General features: G+C 40.4%; 1 protein-coding gene across 1 annotated transcript in view; it reads left to right on the forward strand.

Annotated features, from left to right (window-relative positions):
• The first annotated feature begins 2,988 nt into the window (after positions 1–2,988).
• Positions 2,989–27,176, forward strand: part of LOC311238693 (TGF-beta receptor type-1-like) — an 83,793-nt gene continuing 59,605 nt past the window's right edge. Inside the window, exon 1 of the mRNA XM_084326851.1 lies at positions 2,989–3,092. Coding sequence (XP_084182977.1) covers positions 3,023–3,092 — 70 coding nt within the window. The 5' untranslated portion in view covers positions 2,989–3,022. The remainder of the gene's footprint in view (positions 3,093–27,176) is intronic.

The following is a 27,176-nucleotide window of genomic DNA, read 5'->3' on the forward strand; positions in this document are numbered from 1 at the left end:
ATCGTAAAAACCGCAAGAAATGACTAAATCCAGATTCAACCCTGCCATTGGAAAGAGGCGCATTTTCCCTATCCATAGATGTATGATTTGGCCATAATAAGGTCAAGGTCAAGTTCAAGGTCAAATATGAATTTATAATTAAAGTCGATTATCATTAATTACTGTATCTACAAATCCTTCTGTTTAATCATCTTCCCGCGGTTCATTTGCTTCGATTTTTTGTACACATGATCTCAATAAGGTGGTGAATGAGCTCAGTGAGCATTTTCTCCTACCTGTATCAATTTTTGATCATCATCATCAAAATCATAAATCATAATTAATCATAATTTATTTATTCATTACAGACACAATATTACTAGTAACAGACACAATATTTCTGACACTGGAAATACATACCCCCAGGTCCCTAGATGTTCCTAGATACCAAGAACATGCAAATTGACCTTGCAGAAGTGGAGCAATCTTCCATTTACTTAGGCATGTACCTTTAGGCGAAAACGGTCTCTACAGAGGTTAAACGGAAGAAAGGACCTTTTCGGTTTACATTCCTTGGAGAGCGCAGCAAGGTATGCTTTGTTGTTTATTTGATTATGGTTGTAACTTTGTATAATGTAATTTGTGAATGAATGATTTTATGTCTTGTGTAGGAATGTAATCATTGTAGTTTTGATACCAATGTTATTTAGTTTAGTGTTTGTACTGTGCTGTGGAAACCGTTATGTGAAATGTTTGTTTGTCTGTTTATGTACGTTTCCAATGCAGTTTTCACGGTGCTAAGATGACGTCACGGATGGACAATTAAATAAAGATTGTCTTATGCATCAGTCGAGACTCTGTCGTTTGGATCCAAGGGCTGTAACATCTGATATGAGGTAAGGACTCTATGTTACCAGTCTTGGGTTAATCAGATGTTCCTTTCACCGCCATCAGAGCGTGTGTGTGTGCGGCGCCGTTGGCACGGAGCAAGACACGGATAAGCGTTTTTTCAGCCCGCTTCTCTAGCGTGCATAAGGGCACATATACTATCGATAATCTAGCGTTTATTTTAAAACTATTCATAAATCAGTCGAAAAATTACAACGTGTTTTGTGTATTCCACTAAAGGGCTATTATCGCGTCTTTCTCTGAAATTACTAGAAATCTCCAAAACTATACTCGTATTCAAAACGGTATAAAGCGGAAATGTACTGATGAAAAAACTATCCGTTTCGTACATGTTGACTGCAAGCAAGTCATTGATAAGCGACGGGTGTATTAGATCCATAGCCATAATTTAAGATATAGTTTAAGCGTTCGCAAATATCCCCGTCCTCCCATTGATTAAAGCGCTGGCCTACAAGCCCTAATTTGGTCATATCCGGCCGGCTCTGAATGTGTTAATGTCAAGGCTCTCATCCACATTCATTCATCCCCCCCCCCCCCCCCCCCCCCCCCCCCCCGCTCTCTCTCCCATGATTTCAGAATACCGGAAGTGTTGCGGTGGTCTATACACAAATACCAGAACAAATACCAAAAACAACTTACCTATACTAACCTTATTTTCACATGGTGTTATAAATACAGCAATAATGGTAATGACCAACCCACCTACGTCACAGCATGTTTATATGATTTTAATAGTCAAATAAAAGTAAAGTACACTAGGGTGAGTATTGGTAAAGTAGGACATTTATACTCCTCCTATGTATTACTGAGGAAGTACTGTGATGAAAAAATAAAAAATCATTGTTTTTTTTGTGTAGTGGCCCTCTCTTAGCATGCGCCGACCCGCATATGGGATGTTTTTAGGACGATTTGCCCACCGGCACTTTGGTGACCCCTAGTGGCTCGGGTGTGCATATTTTGTAATACAATATATATATATATCGAATTGAAGGCTTATTTGTTGCCTGTCGATAGCGACAAAATCCGACAAAATCCGTTCAGCGGTTCTCGAGTTACATGGCGGTATTTGAGGCTTGTGCAAAGTACACGGTATTGCACAAAATACCACTCCCCACTTTTGGCGCAGTAGTTCCGTCAATCTAGATCTGATCTCGAAAATGATTGTGGATCGTTGTAGCCAATGAGTGTGGCTTACCAATGAAACACCACGTGGGGATGTATGAATCTAAAAAACTAACAAGCGAAAACAGGAAGAGAAAAACAGCCGAATTAATTGAAGTCTAAACTATGTTTTTCTTTTGTACACAGTTTACCAAAATCACTCCTAATCACTCATTTCTGAATGGATCTTTATGAAATTTGGACATGTACTACATAAGGCTTCAGGCTATGGGTCCGTATGGATTTGTAAGCCATACCACCTTCTGGGGAAATACTACCTCTGGACTACTAACTACTACAGAAAAACTTGAGTAACAAGTTTTTCTACAACTCAAGTTCAGACCTATGTTACTCTATTACGTTAGCACTAAAAGTGATTTTTTTTCTCCAATAGACCAGGCTCATGCATGTGCTATAAGTATAAAGTATAGTATTTTGGTTTGCAAAAAAAGTATGCAGTCCTCAAGTTCAAGTAAAAAAATTGCCACTTTTCTGCCCGCTTGATAAGAGGTTTTAAGCTATTTAGAGTTAGTATCACGTTGGGGTGATTATGTAAATTATTAGAACATGTTATATTCTTAGATTGGGGGGTCTATGGCTTAATGTTTAGCATGCATGACATGTATACAACAAAAATTGTGTAATTGCGTGCATGGGTATGTATGTGAAAGAGGGAGAAAGAGAGAGAGAGAGAGAGAGAGAGAGAGAGAGAGAGGAGAGAGAGAGAGAGAGAGAGAGAGAGAGAGAGAGAGAGAGAGAGAGAGAGAGAGAGAGAGAGAGAGAGAGAGAGAGAGTCGGGGGTGTTCATGTGGGTGGAGTCTTTTCGTCCTCTCGACCAATCAGCTTCGCCGAGGCAGTCTGGAGGTCCATAAGTTGACGAGGCTGGAAAGAGAATCAAGACACCGACTGAACTGAACTGACCTCAACTGACCAGACCACCGAGCAGCCAAACCACACGGATTCAGACACAACCATGTTGGACTTAACGTGTTTTTGTACATTTCTAACCCTTCTTCTCGCCTCTGGAATACCCGTCTCCACCGGTATGTATAATGCAATCAAAATCACTGGCTTTAACTCGCCTCGCCTCGGAGGGAAACACCACTCCGGCCCTTTTCTTCCTAAGTTACGGTTTTCACTGTTGCTGTTTCCTCTCTGTTGTTGTGTTCAGGAGTAGTGTTTTCAAAGATGGCGCAGGTCAGGGGGAGAGGGCAGGAATGACCAAAAGAGGGACAGCGAGAGAGAGGGAGAGAGAGAGAGAGAGGAATGTCCAAGACAAGCATCGTAAAAGAGAGATAGAGAGACGGAAGCGGATACAAGAGAGAGAGAGAGAGAGAGAGAGGAATTTGAGCTCTCACCGTGCTACTGAAAGCTCTGACAGTCATTTTGTTTTCACAGAAATTATCAACTTAGTTGGCAGTTGTTTATGTTTCATTTCCTCTAAATTGTGTTGTGATGACATGTTTACTTACACGTTAATTACCACAGCTATCTGACAATAGAAACACGCCATCTGACAATAGAAGTACACGTAATCACATGTCTGACAATAGAAGTACACGTTAATAATCACATGTCTGACAATAGAAGTACACGATCTGACAATAGAAGTACACGTTAATTATCACATGTCTGACAATAGAAGTACACGTTAATAATCACAGATATCTGACAATAGAACTACACGTTAATAATAATCACAGATATCTGACAATAGAACTATACGCTATCTGACAATGTACACGTTAATAATCACATGTCTGACAATAGAAGTACACGTTAATAATCACAGATATCTGACAATAGAACTACACGTTAATAATAATCACAGAACATATCTGACAGTAGAACTACACTTTAATAATCACAGATATCTGACAGTAGAACTACACGTTAATAATCACAGATATTTGACAATAGAACTACACGTTAATAATCACAGATATCTGACAATAGAACTACACGTTAATAATCACAGCTATCTGACAATAGAAACACGTTAATAACCACAGATATCTGACAACAATAGAGGTATACGTAATAATCACAGATATCTGACAATAGAACTACATGTTATTAATCACAGATGTCTGACAATAGAAGTACACGTTAATAATCACAGATATCTGACAATAGAACTATACGCTATCTGACAATGTACACGTTAATAATCACATGTCTGACAATAGAAGTACACGTTAATAATCACAGATATCTGACAATAGAACTACATGTTAATAATAATCACAGAACATATCTGACAGTAGAACTACACTTTAATAATCACAGATATCTGACAGTAGAACTACACGTTAATAATCACAGATATTTGACAATAGAACTACACGTTAATAATCACAGATATCTGACAATAGAACTACACGTTAATAATCACAGCTATCTGACAATAGAAACACGTTAATAACCACAGATATCTGACAACAATAGAGGTATACGTAATAATCACAGATATCTGACAATAGAACTACATGTTATTAATCACAGATGTCTGACAATATAACTACACGTTAATAATCACAGATATCTGACAACAATAGAAGTATACGTAATAATCACATATTTATAATCACATGTCTGACAATAGAACTAGGCTACATGTTAATTATCACAGATATTTGACAATATAACGACACATTAATAATTACAGATATCTGACAACAATAGAAGTATACATAATAATAACATATATCTGACAATAGAACTAGGCTACTACATGTTAATAATCACATGTCTGACAATAGAACTACACGTTAATAATCACATGTCTAACAATAGAACTACACGTTAATAATCACAGACATCTGACAATAGAAACACGTTAATAACCACAGATATCTGACAACAATAGAGGTATACGTAATAATCACATATTTATAATCACATGTCTGACAATAGAATTACACATTAATAACCACAGATATCTGACAACAATAGAGGTATACGTAATAATCACATATTTATAATCACATGTCTGACAATAGAATTACACATTAATAATCACAGATATAATTTTTTTTATCCACTTTTTTATCCCCATTTTCTATTTTTCTCCAATCCCAATTTCGTATTTCCAATTCTTCCCTCCCCTGTCTTGAACGTTGCTAGACTATGCCTCCCACTGGTCAGCTGTAGTGAGGATAGAAGCCTTGCATCACGTGTCCCCTCCGGTACACGAGGAGGCAGCCTGTTGCATCTTTTCACCGCAGCAGCTCGAACTCTCAGTGGCGAGGAGTAACGCGTGGGAGGCTCACGCTGCCCCCGTCACTTCCTGCTTCCGTCGCACCGGCGTCACCTAACCGACCTGTAGGAGTCGCTGTCCACAACGTCCAATCCCCACCCACCGGCTTTCCCACCCTCTAACACTGCCAATTGTGTTAGTATGACGGCCGGCCAAGCCGGTAGCAACGCAGAGAGCTGGGCTCGATACCAGCATCTCCTACGTTAGTGGCGAGCGCATTGCCCACTGTGCCACTCAGCCGCCTGATAATCACAAATATCTGACAGTAGAACTACACTTTAATAATCACAGATATCAATAACTTCTGGCTTGTAGCTCAGAAGTGGATTTGACCCACATGTCTACCATAGGTTTAGCTCCTGCTGTCTGAGATCATTCTGAGGTCTGATATTGTAGGTGAGGTCTGGTATTGTAGGTGGCTCAGGTACATAATTTGCTGCACAAAGCAGGGATGTGATCTCACATTTCTTTTTTGTAGACCTATTTCAATTTGTTTCCCACATAAAGTGCTTGTTGCCGAGCTCCTGAACACGTTCCTTGTTCATGTAATGCAGGCTCCGTCATGAATAGTGATTTCAATTATTGAGCTATTTCCTTAGGAATAACAGCTATAGGTTGCAGGGCTGTGTTATATTCGGTTATCTTGTGTTTTAGAAACCAGTACATTATCTAGCTTGCATTGTGTTTTAGTAACCAGTACGCTGCATTGTGTTTTAGGAACCAATACATTATCTAGCTTGCATTGTGTTTTAGTAACCAGTACATTATCTAGCTGCATTGTGTTTTAGGAACCAATACATTATCTAGCTTGCATTGTGTTTTAGTAACCAGTACATTATCTAGCTGCATTGTGTTTTAGGAACCAATATATTATCTAGCTTGCATTGTGTTTTAGTAACCAGTACATTATCTAGCTGCATTGTGTTTTAGGAACCAATACATTATCTAGCTTGCATTGTGTTTTAGTAACCAGTACATTATCTAGCTGCATTGTGTTTTAGGAACCAATACATTATCTAGCTTGCATTGTGCTTTAGTAACCAGTACCAATATCTAGCCTGCATAGGCAACAGAGAGTGTGATGATGGCGTAACACTATCACTCTGTCTATCGTATATTGATTATGACACACTGGAGAATGATTGTCACAGTGTAGCAGCCATGTTATAAGCTCTGCGGTGGCAACACACACACACACACACACACACACACACACACACACACACACACACACACACACACACACACACACACACACACACACACACACACACACACACACACACACACACACACACACACACACGTGACGTCATGTACTATTGTTGCACGTTCTCTGTCCACGATCAATCACACCATTCATTCATCCAGCTGAGCTGTGAGTGTGCTTGCGGCACGCCTCCAACACAAAGGCACCCCCCCCCCTCCTGGTCTGAAACCCATGCAGGAGAATATCTATTCTATCGTATAATACAACCTACTAGATAATATTAGGGTTGGGTACTACCAACCGAATTACATCTGTACTACTACCGAGTACAGATTCCCACAAATCGGTCCCTTTACATGTTTAGTATAAATAAGCGTGTAATATACTAGACAAGGGGGAGCCTTTTCCACTATATATATATATATATATATATATATATATATATATATATATATATATTATATACTGTATACATATATATTACTGTCCCGTCTCTTGGCTCTTTGGAAAGACCAAACGAGGTCAGAGGAGTTTGATAATATTTACTGAGGATGGCCAGGTAATGTTGATATTTAAACATTTAAAAACATAATACATGATCATGTGATTTAGAAGTGTGTTGTGTTACAACAATAAATTAACAACATGTCATGTTCTAAATAAATATATATGTATACAATCTTCAAAGATATGATATCTAATATAAAAACAATCTAGGATCTCTTTTCTCTCTCAAATGCCAGCGGACCACAGTGGAGATGAGCCCTGCTAGCGTCTGGTGTTCAACGCTGATGGTTTTCCGTCCTTGTTCATCTGTAGCCCATGCTTCGTATTTAGCCTCACCTGGAGCTCAGGGTGACCGTGTGTTAGTTTTGAAATGAGACAATGATATTGTTGGCATGATGTTGACTAGTAGTACACAGGCCATGATCATTTCACTGATGCTCTCACCAAGTCCATTCCAATGGGGCCAAGTGTTTTTGCCTTAAAAAAACGTGATACAATGTCCTTTTCCAAAACGGGATGGTCGTTTTTCTTTTCTTTTTTATAATAAAACACAAGATACATGTGCTCTAATGATAAGGACAGGCGCTCAATGAAGAAACCCACTCCCATTGCCAAGAGAAAGTCTAACATACATATAAATACTACTATAGAATGACACACTACAAATATATTACATGGCCAATAATGGCCACCAAAACAGTATTGCCAACTTCAACAGACCCCTTTGACGTGTGGATATCACAAGGTCTATGAACCTCATTATGATGTTTGATACAATGTAACAATAAACACAGCTCGGTGACATGATGAAAATGAAAAATAAATACATGAATAAATCAAGGTCTATGAACCTCATTATGAAGTTTGATATGATGTATGGTTTATGACCATTTCCTTAATGATTTGATCTAAGCTCAGTGTTAAAAGGCAGTGATTTAACCAGGCTGTGTGTAGGCTGATCTAAGGTCAGATTGTTGTTTGTTTTAGTCTAGATTGTGGTTCCCGTCCTCGGAGCTAAAAACAAACAATTTCTGCAAGTTTTCTGGCAATACTCTGTACCCTGTACTGTACATAACTAACTTGTTATTATTAAGTTAACCTAAAGCTAGAGGCGCCCAGTATTACTGCAGTCTTGTCTGATTTTAGTTAATATCACGAATGTCTCTGTCTGTCTATCTCTCCGTCATTCTCTCTCTCTGTCTCTCTCTGTCTTTCTCTCTCTCTCCTCCCTCCCCCTCTCTATCTCTTTCTCTGTGAAGGGTTTTTAGACTTCCAGCATAACATTGATGTGACACACACACACACACCCACACACACACACACACACACACACACACACACACACACACACACACACACACACACACACACACACACACACACACACACACACACACACACACACACACACACACACACACACACACATTTGTCTTGCTACATTTATGAGGACATTTTATTGACTAATATTCCCTCCATAACCAACCTGACACTGAAACAGCACCCTCCCCCTCTCTATCTCTCATTCTCTCTTGCTGACAGGTCAGGGGCTAGAGGTCAGGATGGCAAAGGTCACACTGAACATCTGCCTTAGCTAGGACACACACACACACAGAGCAGGCTGAACCCCTATCATTCATCAGCTCCCCTCTGAGAGAGATATAGAGAGAGAAGGAAAGATGGAGACAGAGAGAGATATAATTTATATATAGAGAGTAGGGGTGGAACGGTTCACAAAATACACGGTTCGGTTCGTATCACGGTTTTGTGCTCACGGTTTTCGGTTCGGTTCGATATGTTGTTTTGTATTAAAATGTAACACTCCAAAAATGTAAACATGCTTCTCATTTATTAAAAAAAGAAAAAAAAAGTTTAAAAGACTTTCCTTTCTTTAAAATAAACACAAAAAAACAATGTCAACAATGTTTAAATTCCCTGATTGTCAGTTCTTAACACATTCCCCGCCGGAAATGGCTTAAGACGGGTTTCAAGTTCATGCGAATTCTGCCAGATCACGGCGTACGACGTTATTCTGATTATTTCATATTTTCCCCATGGTATTCATATTACCATAACTGGGATCTGTTTGCTCCACTCTCATCGCCCAGCGCTACGAGGAAGCTGCCGTGAGTTTCAGCGTTTTTCTTTATTATTAACCATACAAACCCATACTACATGAAGCATTTAACGACTATCACGGAATTATAAACGCCCCCCCCCCCCCCCCCCCCCCCTCCATTCACCCGCGCATGATCAGTCATAACGTTTAGGACCATGTACCGTTGACATTTTTTATATAGCGTGGATCGGCAACAAACTGCATTTGATGATCTAATCTAATGCATTTGTGCCTATATCTCACGTTCTGGGAAATACTGCAGAAAACGATAAAAACATATTTATACTCTAGACGGTATTTTCGTATGAATGTGTGAATGAAAAAGTAAAACGTTCCTACATCCTGAACGATAGATAATCGATGTTGAATGGGCCATAGTAATGTCAATTTAGCAATACAATTAAAAAAGTTATAGCCCTGCAAAGAAGGTGAACATCTCCATAGACTTAAAGTGGTGGCAGAGATCAAACATTGATGGATATAAGCGTGGCAGAGAAAGTGTTAATGGTAAGATTAAGATGTGTTATTTAAAATAAATAAACAAAAAACGAATTAGAAGGCCATCAATATCAAATGCAGCATCCATCAAACTAACACACACACACACACACACTGTAGGCCTACTGTTTCAAAACAACACTACTCTGTTCATTCTACTTTTAAAATACGTACATTGTCTGACATGTCTGTCTACATTTATTTAGACTAACATTATTTAAATATTGAGTGCAAGTTGTGCAACACAGTAATTGTGAAACGGTGGTGGATTAACATAATTTACACACGGAACTGTCTATGGGTTGGGCGTCCGCACGGACCATTTTGCGTGTGGTACCTTTGTTCTCGACTCTACGTACAGTGGAAGTTGAGTGGAGTCGAATCGAGTTGATACCATGCAGTGGGAAAGCGGCAATAGTCCCGGTTGGAGTTAGTAAACACAATGTTAGCCTTCTTGGATATTGAATAAACGTCATTGTCTTTCGACACCCCGCCTCAGACTCCCATTTTATCCTCTGCTAGCTACGGTAACATTTCATTGATGTCTGATAATGATTTCACTGGCTGTATTGGAGCTAGCGGGCTACCAACGTGCGTTGTACTTGTAGCGTCACAAACGGTGCTAATGTTATGGCAAGTTGTAGGCCTATGTAATGTTAATGCCAAATGTTTTAATGTCGTAATGAAGATAAATTTATAATGTGCCAAATGAAGACAACTTATTTTTTTGCATCCCCTGAACCAAACAATACCCACACGCGCTGAACCGTGGAGGTTGTGCCGAACGGTGTACGGTTCGAATGCATACCGTTCCACCCCTAATAGAGAGAGATTTAGATAGAGCCTAAATTCTAAGGTCGTAGGAGTCCCGAAACTATTTTAAACATGTTTGATAATCTATCCATTTGTCCCGACAACGTTCTGAAATGTGATAAAAGTAGTAGGGTGTTGCCTGCTCCTTTAACACTGGCGACCGGCGGGGCTCTGCGATTTAGGCCTCAGAGACAGCGGATTGTAAACAAACCGATGTACTTTCTAACTTTTCTATTGCTATCTGTCCATTCTCATTGTCACTTGAGTGCATAAACCGTGCCTTCATAATGGCTTAAAGAAAATAAAAATCCATCGGTTGGTTGTCATTTTATAGCGTCGTGAATATAAGGTATATCGCGCTTTTAGTCTAGGCTTTTCTGCAGGAGGCTGCAAAATAGGCTAAACGTTGGCGCCGTTATATCAAACGCCATTTCTGCTGTATATATACAAATGAAATAAAACAAACTGCGCAGCATCCGGACTATTACAGAGTATCTATGGATGAAATGGGGGCGGCGGGGAACGCCGATTACTATTATTGATTAGCAATACAGTGTGCGTTCAATATAGCATTTTCATTGACCGATCACGTTATGTTATAAAACAATGTCCAATCCAGCTGTAATTTGGGGTAATATTATCCTACCGTCAGGTCATGTGATCGCCGGCAGCATTTCCTCACCAGTCATCGGATTCTGGTAGATCGATATGCACATTGGCTAATCATAAATCCCATTATTCCACGCTGAAAAAAAACACTCTGCAAGCTGATCCAAGATGGAGAGTATTCTTTTGGAATCAAGGATCTAAGATCCGCCCACAGAACTGTACTTGCATTTTTTTTAATCCACATAATGATACTGCAGTGGAGCGATGGCGCCCCTAAGCGGGTCTGGCCGGTACTGCATGTTTAGAAAATCAAATATGTGAAAATATCCTGCTAGTGGATCGGGTACCTAAGAAGCGTTATAAATATGGAATAAAACAATAACAACTCGTCACGTATATACTCGTGGCTCTGGTCCACAACGCTCTTTTTCGAAACACGTATATATACGTGGACGGACGCCATAGTGTTAAGAGTGGTGCGTTGTGGGATATATGCCCTTCTCCAACTTAAAACTAATGTTATTTGAGCGAACATTTAACGTTATTATAACACTATTTTAACGTTAGTAAATTTGAATGCACATACATAGCTAGTTAAATATCACAACTTGTGTCATCATTGGGGGAAACTAAGTGCTGCCTCTTTCCGCCGTCCCCGCTACACTCGGGACTACACCAATGTTATAGATAGCTAGCCTATAGCTAATGTCATAGATAGCTAGCCTATAGCTAACGTGCGGTGATGCAGTTACCGCGACAGCCCTAGTCAACATCACAATGTTTAAATAGAGTCTGGGTTCAGTACTAGTCAACACCACAATGTTTAAATAGAGCCTGGGTTCAGTACTAGTCAACACCACAATGTTTAAATAGAGCCTGGGTTCAGTACTAGTCAACACCACAATGTTTAAAGAGCCTGGGTTCAGTACTAGTCAACACCACAATGTTTAAATAGAGCCTGGGTTCAGTACTAGTCAACACCACAATGTTTAAATAGAGCCTGGGTTCAGTACTAGTCAGCATCACAATGTTTAAATAGAGCCTGGGTTAGGTACTAGTCAACACCACAATGTTTAAATAGAGCCTGGGTTCAGTACTAGTCAACACCACAATGTTTAAATAGAGCCTGGGTTCAGTACTAGTCAACATCACAATGTTTAAATAGAGCCTGGGTTCAGTACTAGTCAGCATCACAATGTTTAAATAGAGTCTGGGTTCAGTACTAGTCAACACCACAATGTTTAAATAGAGCCTGGGTTCAGTACTAGTCAGCATCACAATGTTTAAATAGAGCCTGGGTTCAGTACTAGTCAACATCACAATGTTTAAATAGAGCCTGGGTTCAGTACTAGTCAGCATCACAATGTTTAAATAGAGCCTGGGTTCAGTACTAGTCAACACCACAATGTTTAAATAGAGCCTGGGTTCAGTACTAGTCAACATCACAATGTTTAAATAGAGCCTGGGTTCAGTACTAGTCAACACCACAATGTTTAAATAGAGTCTGGGTTCAGTACTAGTCAACACCACAATGTTTAAATAGAGTCTGGGTTCAGTACTAGTCAACATCACAATGTTTAAATAGAGCCTGGGTTCAGTACTAGTCAACATCACAATGTTTATATTAGGGTAGCAAATTGTAAGCACGTTCCTTAATCGATCATTGATAACGTTAACAATCAATGTTCATTGTAACTAAAATACCAAATTTACCAAACAATAACAAATGTGTTTGTTACCTCAATCAAAAGATTTATTTCCACAGCAGCGGCATATTGCATTCTTGCAACATTGCATAGAATATGAAACATATAAAAACGTAGAGGCCTAGACATATTAAAAGACATTTGTGTCGACTTTAAGTGGGCTACAACTAAAATGATTTAATAAAAACTTCTTGCCACTTAAAACAATCAAGAGCATGTATTTAACAACCTCAAAAAATTTCCAAACACTGTTTGATATTAACTTACAGTAATAAATAAACTAAATGTTGATGAAAATGGCCAATTATGCCTAACTGAATAACAGATTACATGGATAAAACGTTGTGGGGCGGCGTGGCTCAGGGGTAGAGCGGGTCGTCCAATGATCGAAGGGTTGGTGGTTCGAATCCCGCTCAAGCCCATGTCCATCCCACTGCCGTTGTGTCCTTGGGCAAGACACTTAACCTACTTGCCTCGTATGAATGTGTATGCATGTGAATGAATGTTGGTGGTGGTCGGAGGGGCCGTAGGCGATGATTATTCGCCACGCTTCCGTGAGTCTGCCTCAGGGCAGCTCTGGCTGCAATTGTAGCTTACCACCACCGGTATGACTGTGTATGAACGAATAATGGACTCTGTAAGCGCTCTGGGGTCTCTGGGGTGTCACGAAGAGCGCTATATAAATCCAATCCATTATTATTATTATTAAAACAACCAACTGTACTAACGAAGCAACAAGAGTATTTTTAATGAGGCTATTATTATTATTATTATTATTATTATTATTATTATTATTATTATTATTATTATTATTATTATTATTATTATTATTATTATTATTATTATTATTATTATTATTATTATTATTATTATTATTATTATTATTATTATTATTATTTTGCAACAAGATACCCTACATAGAACATAAATAGTCTGTCTCAGACTAACTCAGCCGTCCCGATTTATTTGTTCTTGTTGAAGAAAATCATCATATCGACATAGGCTGGTCACGTGCAGCCTGGTCACAACTAGAGCTGCCGCGGTATTGATGATTTCCTTACCGCACAAATTTGCAAAATATTTCCTACCGCCGCGGTTATTACCGCACGCACACACAAAATAAAAAAAAAAAAGTTTGAATGCATTTTTTTTTTAGTAGTAGTCTACTCTTTATAGCATATAGCCTGCCTCTAGTCTAAATGTCTATCTTTAGAGGATGACTTTGCAGCATGAATATTGTTTGGGATTCGGCAAGCACGCATTAGTTATTGAAAGTGAAACACGGATTCGAAGTTTCCCCTCTGGTCGTGCGCCGTTCACTCGGTGTCGCGGGCAGGGGTGGTTACCCCTAACCCCCCCGACCCTTTCTTATTATTATTACTATAAAGTTACTACTTTATAATAAAGGCATTCGTTTTGTGGCATTAACATTATATAGTTATACGTTCAATAACATCAGCGTATTTACCGGACAATAGCAAGGCAAGCAATACTCTATTCATATCTCAGTTCCTTTCTTTGCTCAGAGCGTGCTGAGTTGTCCCATTCTGCGGTCTGTTAATAAAGTTTTCAATCAGACAAGTGTATAGAACGAAGGGCTTTTATTATAACATTCGTTGCAGACAGTAAAATCATTATGTCTCGTTTAGTACTCCTTAGGAGCGATGGTAGTCCACTCCGGCGGAGAGTTAAAGCTAACGTTATTAGCCGTGTTGTGATGAGCTGACATTCAGGAAGTAAAAACCTAATACGCGCTTGCCGATTGGTGGTAACACACTGCATGACGCTACAACGTGTGACGCGTCTCTCTTCTGACCAATCAGTGGTCTGCAATGTTTCACGTGACTTTTCTGGTACCCAATAGGGTCGCTTGGAACCTCGTAGAGGAGTAGGGTATATCTGCAGAGCCGCAAGCCCAACGAGAGGAGGGTAATTTATTATTATTATTATAAAAAACAGCGGTGACGCGGTATTCAGCCTACTCTGCGGTGGCCGTGATGTAACAGCGATACCGCGGTAATGCGGTAATCGCGGCAGCTCTAGTCACAACCAGTCCAAAAACACTTGGATGGTACCGATGCCGCAGGTATACAGAGATACTGACGTGCCAGCTTTGCCAGCCTGGGGAATCTCCCCGCATTGACTTTCCACCAGTCAGCCTGATTTGTATCCAGGGATGGGGAATTGCTTCTTTTAAATGTTACGTGAGGTGGTCTGCCATATGCCGAACCGTCAAGCTTCTTGTTAGCAACACCACAGTGGTGACTCGCCAGACACTAAGGGCGGAAGCCACAAAAAAAGGTTTGCACGGTGCTAATTGCATTTGCATCCTTACTATTCATTATGACCCTGATGTAAACAAGACGAAAGTCTTTCTCTGGTCTGCATCCCCTTAACAATTGTGTGTATTGAGCCGTACTGTATTGTACCCATTTTGCAATCTGTTAATAAACTGTCCAATCAATCGTGCAATCCATTCTTTGTGGATATTCTAAGGTCTCAAAAGCACAAATACAGGCCATGTTCTACCTGCCCAAAGGTCATGTTCTACCTGCCCAAAGGTCATGTTCTACCTGCCCAAAAGTCATGTTCTACTTGCCCAAAGGTCATGTTCTACCTGCCCAAAGGGCATGTTCTACTTGCCCAAAGGTCATGTTCTACCTGCCCAAAGGTCATTCAAATAGTTCCCAGTGATCTAATAGTACATTTGGGAGTTTTGCCCATCCTTAAAATCGGGCAACCGTTTGTGTCAGTGGCTGAAACTGTATTTCCATATTGCTTTGCCAACATAGGTTTCCCTCTAGTCATAAAGCTCATTTCAGAGAGAGAGGGAGAGACAAGACAGATGTCCATTGTGACTTTTGCCATTGTGACCTCTAGTACCTAACCTTTGTGTGTGTGTGAGAAAGAGAGAGAGAGAGACAGATACAGAGAGAGCTGGTGTGAATTGCAGATGTCCATTGTGACTTTTGCCATTGTGACCTCTAGTACCTGACCTTTGTGTGTCTGTGAGTGAGAGAGAGAGATAGAGAGACAGAGAGAGACAGTGAGAGACGGAGAAAGAGAGACATAGAGAGAAAAAGAGAGAGAGATGGTGTGCAAGGCAGATGTCCATTGTGTCTTGCCATCGTGACCTCCAGTCCCTGACCTGTGTGTGTGTATGCAATGCATGTGTGTGTGCTTATATGTGTGTGTATATATAGGTGTGCATGTGTGTGTGCGTATATATTTACACACGTGTGTGTGTGTGTGTGTGTGTGTGTGTGTGTGTGTGTGTGTGTGTGTATATATGTGTGCTTAAGGAGAGGGATAGAGCCTGGTCACTTGCCAGATGCTCTGGTGATCAGTCACACTGGGCAACATTTAGACAGCTCAGAAATAAATGTACCGCATCTGTGAGAACGGCTAAAGTTTATTACTTATGACTAGTAACCAGCTCCAACTCAGATCCTGCTAAGTTTGGGATGGCGGTAAATCTAAATAAGACCAGAACCACAATTTCCATCCATCGTTTAGCCATCAACAATTTTTTTTATCGAAGCTGGTCATCTGGTGGACAAGATCATGAACAAGCTGTGGAGAATATGCACTTTGTAAACGCTGGCCACCGGTTTGAGGAAGATTACGCAGGGCCCCCTTCTGGTGTGGGGGGCCCTGTATATTCCATGTGCAGATAGGGAATGATTTTCAGTTTAATTTACAACCCTGGCGGCCTATATACAACCCCAATAATAATAGACCAATCTCCAAGCTATCCTGTCTAGCAAGAATCCTGGAGTCATTGGTAAACAACCAACGTAAAGCATTTATCACGAAGCACTCTATATTAAGCCCACACCAATCAGGTTTTAGAGACAAACAAAGTACAATTTCAGCGGCTACTCTAGTTATAAATTACATTGTATCTAGGGATGCCCCGATCGATCGGCCACCAATCGTTATCGGCCGATAATCAGTATAAATATGCGATCGGTGATCGGTGATAATGCTTTATTTTCGCCGATCGTCAAACTCGATTTCACTCGCTGTCGCTGAGTTCTGTCTCAGACACCGGGAGCTGTGCAGCGTCTGCTCATCCCTCCAGCCCCTCCCGCACGCATGTAAACACGGGTCTACTCTAGTGGGACGGGACACAGGAGGACGGCGTCTCGCTAATGTTAGCTTAGCTACCGTTACAAAATGACCCAGTCAACTATTCACTTTTAGTTTAATACATGATGAGGCATTGTCTAACCGAACGGTATCTAGCCGGCCAGCTACCGATAGCTCCTGATATCAACAAACGCTCCAGCAAGTATAGTAGAGATGTGTATGATACCTGTTAGCTGTTAGCTGTTAGCTCACTTTAGCGCAAATTAGTTCACTGTTCAAAACGAAATGTCCCATTGAACTAAATAATTCACTGAGGCGTTGTATTAACGTTATATATCCGGCTAGCAGTAGCTACAGATGGCTCCTGATATCAATGTCTTATAACACTGATTCGATGCATATTCGAGCTGAGGGCTTGCTGAGCACAATTAAGTAACGTTATACCAATAGGGTCCAGGTGCAGCGCCGGAGAATCCTGGCCGTAGCTCGAGGCTACTCGAGTATAGGTCCAGCTGCAGCTCCGGAGAATCCTGGCCGTAGCTGGAGGCTACTAGAGTACACACAGACAGTGGAGCTTGTTGCGTGGTGGCGATGTCTCGCAGATAATAAGTACAAGTCTAATTATATAATATATATATTTTATAAAAAAATATATACATTTTTTTTTATTTCTTTTAATCAAAAACGATCGGTATCGGATCTGTATCGGCCGATCGGTGATCGGTATCGGTGGCAAAAAACGTGATCGGGGCATCCCTAATTGTATCAGCCCTTGACAAAGGAAAGCATTGTGCTGTCTAGGGCTGTCTTAAATACTTCGAAGCTTCAAAGCTTCGTTCGATGGGCATGGGATTCGAATATGAAAAAAAAATTCGATTATGTAAAAAATTATTGCTAAATCAACTCTGCCTCTCTTTGTTAATTTAAGATGAGGTCGGACTCGGCACTGACAGATCATTGTGCTGCTTTTATAAAGCCTCAAATGACTGCTTACAATATTTCATGGAAGCAAAGTGTTTAGTTTGTCTAAGATTTAAAAAGGGTTAAACTTTACAGCACTGACAAAGTTGAACAAAGTGCTGTACAAGTCCCACAACATAAAAAAATAAAAATGATAATAAAAAAAAATTGAATACATTTAAAAAAATAATGTTTAGCTTTTTTTAAGCTAAATTAAAATCGAATCTCGACCCCAAAGCTTCGAATTCCAAAAAAATTATCGAAGGTCAGCCCTAGTGCTGTCCTGTTGGATTTGATACAGGTGCTTGCAGTTGGTTTCAAAACTATTATGTGAAAGATTTCAGTGTGAAAATGGGAAATGCCCAATTAGAGCTTCTACCCATCACAAAAGGTGCTCCACAGGGATCAATCCTGGGCCCTGTCTTATTTACATTTACATTAACACTTTCAGAACCCAAGCTTAAAGGGGAACTCCAACATTTTGGGAAATTAGCTTATTTAACATCTTCCCTGGAGTTAGACAAGAAGATACATACCTTTTTTGTCTCTGTGCGTGCATTTTAGCTTTGGGAATAGACGCTCCGTTAGCATAGCTTAGCTTCATCACTGGAAGTGAGGCAGGACAGTAGCCTTACAGTGCCTTACAGTGTATTGCAAGGTCTGACATTGACCAAATTTGATATGCATGACCTTGGTGGGCTCTAGGTCAACTCCTGAAAAGGGGGTCAATGTCAGACCTTGCAATCAAAAGTTAGGGGGCGCACTGAAATTATGGCAAGGGTTATTAGCCCCCTAACTTTTGTGCATCACTCTGTTTTGAATTTGATGCAAATTTGCAATGCATGAGGGTCATCCTTTTGTGTTAAATGGCTGCATAAAGCAAGCATTTGTTGACTCGCATGTTGATAAGAGAGTATTAAAACTTGGAACTTGAAAAAGGTCCATTTAAGGTAAAAAAAATAAAAAAAATAAAAATGCGATTAATTTGCGATTAATCGCGAGTTAACTATGGACAATCATGCGATTAATCGAGTTAAATATTTTAATCATTTGACAGCACTAATATATATATATATATTAGGGCTGTCAGTTTATCGCGTTAATTAGATTAATTAATTACACAGCAAATTATCGCGTTATGAAAATTAACATTTTTTTTTTTTTTAAATAACATTTCTTTCTCTCATTCATTCCATAAGAACGTATAATACACATTTACATACTTTTTTTTTATATGGTCCATTTGCATGTTCTTGGTATCTGATTCTAGGGATATCTATGGATCTCAGGGAATGTATTCCCAGTGTCAGAAATACTGTGTCTGTTACTAGGCTTGAGTAAATTGTAATGAACCAAATGAGAATATCAATAAACATTTTTTTTTATCTTTGACTGTGAATAACACCATGCTCAAATTGACCAGACCTGAAAAATCTAAGCAAATTAATAGATGGAAGATGATTAAACAGAAGGTTTTGTAGATACAGTACTGAATTCTGCCATCCGGACACATGCAATTTGAAATATGATTATAGAATATAGAATATCAGGCATAAAATTGTTATGCGATTAAAATGCGATTAATTAGATTAATTAATTACAAATCCTGTAATTAATTAGATACATTTTTTTAATCGCCTGACAGCACTATTATATATATATATGTTCAAGTTCAAGTTCAAGTTTCTTTAATAGTTGTCATACAGAAGTACAGAATACTTTTATACAAAATGCTTCTTACTGTTACGCTCCAGAGACTGTGCAAGACAAGATAAGTATGAAATAAAATAACATAGTATAGTATGTAAATTAGAAGTAAAAAAAATGAGGTCACAGTGTTCAGTATAGACATATGTACAATGTTCGATGCAGAATAGACGTAACTGAGTTACCATATAATATACAATACTATGCAGTGTACTAATATACAATACTATATAGTGCAAGGCAGAAATGGGATGAGGTGCAATTTAGGTACAATTTACAGTAGGTGTACGAGTTGTAGTGCAAATCCTTTATCAATAAATATAAAGTGTGTTTGTGTGATCTAAAGTGTGGAGAGTGGGTGCTGCAGTGTGTTGTTTGTTTAAGTGAGTGTGTGCGTGTGGGTGTGTGTGCTGTGTGCATTTGATGGTTGTTGCATAGTGTTTATTGTTCGTTTAGCAGCCTGATGACCTGGGGATAGAAGCTTCTTCTGAGTCTTTCTGTGCTCGCCTTAAGACTCCGGTATCGCTTGCCTGACCGCAGCAGTTCAAAGAGGCAGTTGTTCGGGTGGCTCGAGTCCTTAATAATTCTCTTAGCCTTCCCCCTGCACCGCTTGTTGTAAATGTTCTGGAGGGTGGGAAGCCCCCCTCCAATTGTGCGTTCGGCTGAACGTGTCACTCTTTGTAGTCTGCTACGGTCTTGTGCAGTGCTATTCCCAAACCAGGAGGTGATGTTGCCAGTCAGGATGCTCTCTATTGTACATGAGTAGAAGTTCCTAAGGATCTTCTGACTGACTTGGAACTTCCTTAGGCGCCTGAGGAAGTAGAGGCGTTGTCGTGCCTTCTTCACAACACTGTCAATGTGTGTGGTCCATGTCAAGTCCTCGGATATGTGGGCTCCGAGGTACTTGAAACTGTTCACTCTCTCAACCGGTGCCCCGTCGATGCTGAGGGGGCTGTAGTCCTTGACCCCCGACCTCCTGAAGTCCACAATCATCTCTTTTGTTTTGCTGACGTTCAGGGAGAGGCAGTTCTCCTGACACCACTGTGACAGATTTTCTACCTCTTCCAGGTAGGCCCTCTCGTCGTTGGCAGAGATCAGGCCCACCACTACTGTGTCATCAGCAAATTTGATGATTGTGTTGTTGTTCCGCTGTGCCACGCAGTCATGTGTGTACAGGGAGTAGAGGAGGGGACTCAGAACACAGCCCTGGGGGGCCCCTATGTTGAGCGTGATGGATGAGGAGGTGCAGTTGCCTGCTCTTACCACCTGGGGTCTGCCCGTCAGGAAGTCCAAGACCCACTGGCAGAGGTCATAGTTCAAGCCCAGGTCCCTGAGCTTGGCTATGAGTTTGGAGGGGACTATGGTATTGAATGCTGAGCTGTAGTCGATGAACAGCATTCTCACATAGTTCCCCTGCCTCTTGTCCAGGTGATGCTGCTGCTGTGTGTGTGTGTATGTGTGTGTACAGTATGTGTGTATATATATGTGTGTGTATATATGTGTGTTTGTGTATATATGTGTGTCTGTGTATATATGCGTGTATATGTATGTGTGTATATGTATGTGTATACTATATATATATGTGTATATTAGGGGTGCGAATGGGAAATTCTTGGCCGAAACCGAATACCGAAAATAGGAAACAGTTGGCCGAAAACCGAATGCCGAAAGGCAGAAAATTATTAATATAAATATATATATATAATGTTTTTTGTTTTGTTTGTTCAGCTACCTGATTATGGCAAAATACATGATTATGGCAAAACTAAACTTAAATAATATTAATAATCACTATGGGTCCATAAAAAATTTATTCAGCACTTTTGAATGCATACATTAATTCCAGACTGACTGCTGAAAGATTGTACAATTTAAACATAAATCTCTTTCCATACAACTAGTGATGCACCGATGTGAAAATTGTGGCCGATAACCGATATTAATATTGCTGTTCTGGCCGATACCGATATTTACCGATGTCGATATCTCTGTATAGAAAACACTTTTTTATGATAATCAAATAAAGAGCTATTTTCCAAAACGCATAATTTTTTTTACTTTTGTAACTTATTTTCAGAAATTACTGATATTTTGAAACTATTTAAGGCCAAAACATGTAAAAAGAAGAAAAAAAAATAATTTTTTTTTTTTTTTTTTTTTTTTTTTAATAAATATCGGCCCTATCTTGATATCGGACCGATACCGATGTGTAAAAAAACGGCCATATCGGCCGATATTATATCGGCGGCCGATATATCGTGCATCACTACATACAACAAAATGTGCATTAAAGTCAAGTGCATTTTCTTTTCTCTGTAGGATAACTACAACAAAGTGCATTCAGAACAAAGCCAAGGTGCTTTAAAACTGCATAAAGATCTGCATAAAGACACACACACACGAGAGGGAGAATAGCTTATAGCAGACTTAATGATGTTACTGTAGTGGCTACTGTCATAATTCACGGCGTTCTAGCCTACATGGAAGGACTGTTGTATTTACTACATCTCCCGTGACTCTTAGCGGGGGCCGGGGGATGACGTATCTTAAGAGAGACTAGTGAAAGAGGAATGGAAGCGTTGTTAGCTAGCTTTAACGCTAACGTTAGTTTAAAAGGTTTTTTATAGTAATGGCGAGGATATAAAGCATGTTAAAGACGCATTGTGTGTGTGTGTGTGTGTGTGTGTAGGTGTGTGTGTGTGTGTGTGTGTGTGTGTGTGTGTGTGTGTGTGTGTGTGTGTGTGTGTGTGTGTGTGAGGGAAAGAGATTGCACTGAAGCAGCACTAGGCTGAAAAAGGCAGAGAGAGAGACAGAGAGAGAGAACACGCTGGCTGACTGGACAGGCAGAGAGAGAGGGGGAACACACTGGCCGACTGGACAGGCAGAAAGAGAGAGAGAGAGGGAACACACTGGCTGACCGGTTATACAGTGTAGCCTATGTCATATGGTATGGCGATATATGGTAATCTGTCATACAATTATACTGTGTAGACTATACTGTAGACTACCCCATACAATTATACTGTAGGCTACCCCATACAATTATACTGTAGACTACCCCATACAATTATACTGTAGGCTACCCCATACAATTATACTGTAGACTACCCCATACAATTATACTGTAGACTACCCCATACAATTATACTGTAGACTACCCCATACAATTATACTGTAGACTAGGGCTGGGCGATAAAACGATAACGATAACTATCGCGATAAATTATTTCCTCGAAATAAACATGAAACGTGGTCGCAAAGTTTCGATATATCGATTTTCCAAGCTTGGCTCCGTTCAGCCTCGGCTCAACACACTCACTAACAACAACCAACCTTACGTGATGACGTGCTACGCACAACAGCTAACAACCAATCAGTGAAGGAGATGGCCGAGATCGACGGAGACCCGGAAGGAGACTCAGAGCGGTAGGACTACTCACTCAACAACAAGGCTTGCTAGGCTAATTAAGAACTTAAGAACTTCTACTCATGTACAATAGAGAGCATCTTGACCGGCAACATCACCTCCTGGTTTGGGAATAGCACTGCACAAGACCAAAGCAGACTACAAAGAGTGACACGTTCAGCCGAACGCACAATTGGAGGGGGGCTCCCCACCCTCCAGAACATTTACTACAAGCGTTGCAAGGGCAAGGCTAAGAGAATCATTAAAGACTCCAGTCACCCGAACAACTGCCTCTTTGAACTGCTGCCGTCAGGCAAGCGATACAGGAGTCTCAAGGCGAGCACAGAAAGACTCAGAAGAAGCTTCTATCCCCAGGCCATCAGGCTGCTAAACGAACAATGAATGAACACTACACAACAACAACCACCAAACGCACATAGCACACACATCCACACGCACACACTCACTTTAAACAAACACACTGTAGCACCCACTCCACACACTTATAGCACACACCCACTTTAAACAAACACACTGTAGCACCCACTCCCCACACTTTATATTTATGGATGAAGGATTGCACTACAACTCGTACACCTTACTGTAAATTGTACCTAAAATTGTACCTCATCCCATTTCTGCTTTGCACTAGATAGTACTGTACATTAGTACACTGCATAGTATTGTGTATTGTATATTATATGGTAACTCAGAACATTGTACATATGTCTATACCGAACACTGTGACCTCATTTTCTTCTTCTAAATTCATGCTATATTATGTTATTATGTTATTTGATACTATCTTGTCTAGCACAGTCTCTGGAGCGTAACAGTAAGAAGCATTTTGTATGAAAGTATTCTGTACTTCTGTATGACAACTATTAAAGAACTTGAACTTGAACTTGAATTAGCTTGCACGGCGTTGTTTTATATATTTACGAGTATGTGTGTGTGGTGAATTCTGAGGCCACGTTTATAGTAGTGGGGGTATACAGTGGTAGTCGTTTCAATATATTGTGGCGGAAGAGAGTATTTTAGTGTGATATTTAGCACATTGTCATGGAATACACCGCGTAGAAGCAACAGGCTGGCTAGGTTAATTAGCTTGCACGGCACTGTTTTATATATTTACGTGCCGAGTATGTGTGTGTTTTGAATTCTGAGGCCACGTTTATAATAGTGTGGGAGTGGACGTCGTTTCAATATATTGTGGCGGAAGAGAGTATTTTAGTGTCATATTTATTGTCATGAGATACTCCGCTTGTCGGCTAACTGCTAACGTGCGAGGACTGATGACGACATCAACTCGACTTGAGACATTCACAGCAGCATATTAGAAGTTAATTAAACTTGACAGACATTATATCGACGATAATTATCGATATCGAATTATATGAAAATAATTTTATAATTTTATCGCGATAACGTTTTTGGTCATATCGCCCAGCCCTACTGTAGACTACCCCATACAATTATACTGTAGACTACCCCATACTGTAAACTACCCCATACAATTATACTGTAGACTACCCCATATAGACTACCCCATACAATTATACTGTAGACTACCCCATACAATTATACTGTAGACTACCCCATGCAATTATACTGTAGACTACCCCATACAATTATACTGTAGACTACCCCATACAATTATACTGTAGACTACCCCATACAATTATACTGTAGACTACCCCATATAGACTACCCCATACAATTATACTGTAGACTACCCCATACAATTATACTGTAGACTACCCCATACAATTATACTGTAGACTATCCCATACAATTATACTGTGTAGACTACCCCATACAATTATACTGTGTAGACTACCCCATACAATTATACTGTAGGCTACCCCATACAATTATACTGTAGACTACCCCATACAATTATACTGTAGACAGACTACCCCATACAATTAAATTATACTGTAGTAGAGTAGACTACTCCTCCATACAATTATACTGTAATGCAAAAGTAAACAGAACTGACGCACGAAAGTGAGTTAGTCAGTCAGTCATGTGGTCTGAGGAAGTGAGGGAGAGAGAAAAATTACTGCCACATCACATAACTAGTCTCTCTCTCTCTCTCTCTCTCTCTCTCTCTCTCTCTCTCTCTCTCTCTCTCTCTCTCTCTCTCTCTCTTTCTCTCTCTATCTGCCTCTCTCTGTCTCTTTCTACCTCTCTCTCCATTTCTCACTTGGAATGCAGAGGTCACTCACCCTTTCCCTTGTATTCAATTTATGGCAGCTGACACGTGCACACACACATGTACGATTGTACACACACACACACACACACACACACACACACACACACACACACACACACACACACACACACACACACACACACACACACTCACACACTCACTCACTCACTCACTCACTCACTCACTCACTCACTCACTCACTCACATACACACATACTCTCTCTCTTTCTAACAGCCAACCACAGTCTGCCTTTTGAACAACCCAATGTCTAGACAGCGTGTGTGTGTGTGTGTGTGTGTGTGTGTGTGTGTGCAAGCGTGAAGCGCTAACATAACCCAGATGTAGAGGAATGTAGCAGTGACTCAGCTCCCTGTGATCTCACACACACACACACACACACACACACACACACACACACACACACACACACACACACACACACACACACACACACACACACACACACACACACACACTAAGGCTGAGCCCGAACGTTTGAACGTTCGAACGTTCGTTCGTTACGCTGACATTCGGACTTTAATTAAAAGGTTCGAACGTTCAGTGAAAAAAAAATAAAGGATGCGCACGGGGTTGAGGTGATGTGAAGCGGCGCGTCGCCCGAGGCGCTCCGCTCAACCAGTATGGTCTGCCGGGCTGCAGCGGGATACTATTTCTCAACCAGAGCTCTATTTTGATTGACAGGCGATTCTGCCAATTACGTCACACCGCTTGCACCCGCCTCTGCTGTTACCACCAATCGGCAAGCGTTTATTTGTTTTTTACTTCAGGCAATGCCGCCATTGATCTGCTTGCGAGAAGCATAGATATCTATATCTATGGCGAGAAGCCTCAACAGACTTACCGTAGCTACCGGGGAGCCGTAGTTAGCTCCCCGCCGAGGAAGTAATTGGTAACAAGGTTTCCGTAGGTGAACCTGCAGAAGCATCATTAATGAATACCAGCCTTTTTCGGCCACGGAGCGCGAGCTTCATGGCGGGAGGTGGTTGCGTTGGAAACAACAGCAGGCGCACGCCTCGGCTCAACAGAGTAGACAGTAAAGTTAAAATGCACAATAACGTGTAATATATAAATCATTGTTTATGCTTCATGTTCATCCCCCCCTCTGTTCTGAGTGACTTCTGAGGCGATAGAAACATCGCCAAGTGTGCAACGCTCGAACGCAGCCAATTGAAAAATGCACGTAGCAAAAGCAATCAAATGTTGAAATGTATAAAAAAAAACTATATATATAGATGGGATTATGATATCACAATACTATACAAATATATGCAATGGATAAAATGTATATTACGTTCACACTAATATAACTGTTTAGAATAGAATAGTCTATTGGGTGAGTGCGGCTGGCTTTCGTGTGACATCACGTCCGGGAGCGGGAGTCAACCAGGAAAATCTATAATAATCACAGATACATTCAGTCAATACTGGATCTAACTAAATGGATTTATGGATTGGATACACATTTATGGACATTTCAAGCCCGCCAGACCAGAAAGCTTCGGTTATTCCAATTCATACGGCGATGTTCTACCGGGACAAAAAGTGAGTGCGTGATATTATGTTTGACTGCTGTCTTTTCCCTTTGTTTAATTACATGTTTACATGAACAGCCACCACTGTAAACAAATTTTTTTTCACCAATAGATTATGCAATGCCGCCCTCCGTAGGATCTATAATAATACAATAATAAAAAAAAAATTATATATAAAAAAAAAAGAATGTAATAAAAAAAAATGTATTAAAAAAATTTACAAAAAACGAACGTTCGAACGTTCGTTCGATAAACCCTGGCGAACGTTCGAACCCTAAAAACAGGGTTCGGGCTCAGCCTTAACACACACACACACACACACACACACACACACACACACACACACACACACACACACACACAAACACACACACACACACATATACACATGCACACACACAGGCACCTCCGTAACCTGAGCCAAGGTGAGAGAAGCTGGCTTGTTCGATCCCCTGAGCCAGCAGGA

Source organism: Notolepis coatsorum (assembly GCF_963971535.1).
Source record: "Notolepis coatsorum genome assembly, chromosome: 13".
In the NCBI taxonomy this organism is placed as follows: Eukaryota; Metazoa; Chordata; class Actinopteri; order Aulopiformes; family Paralepididae; genus Notolepis; species Notolepis coatsorum.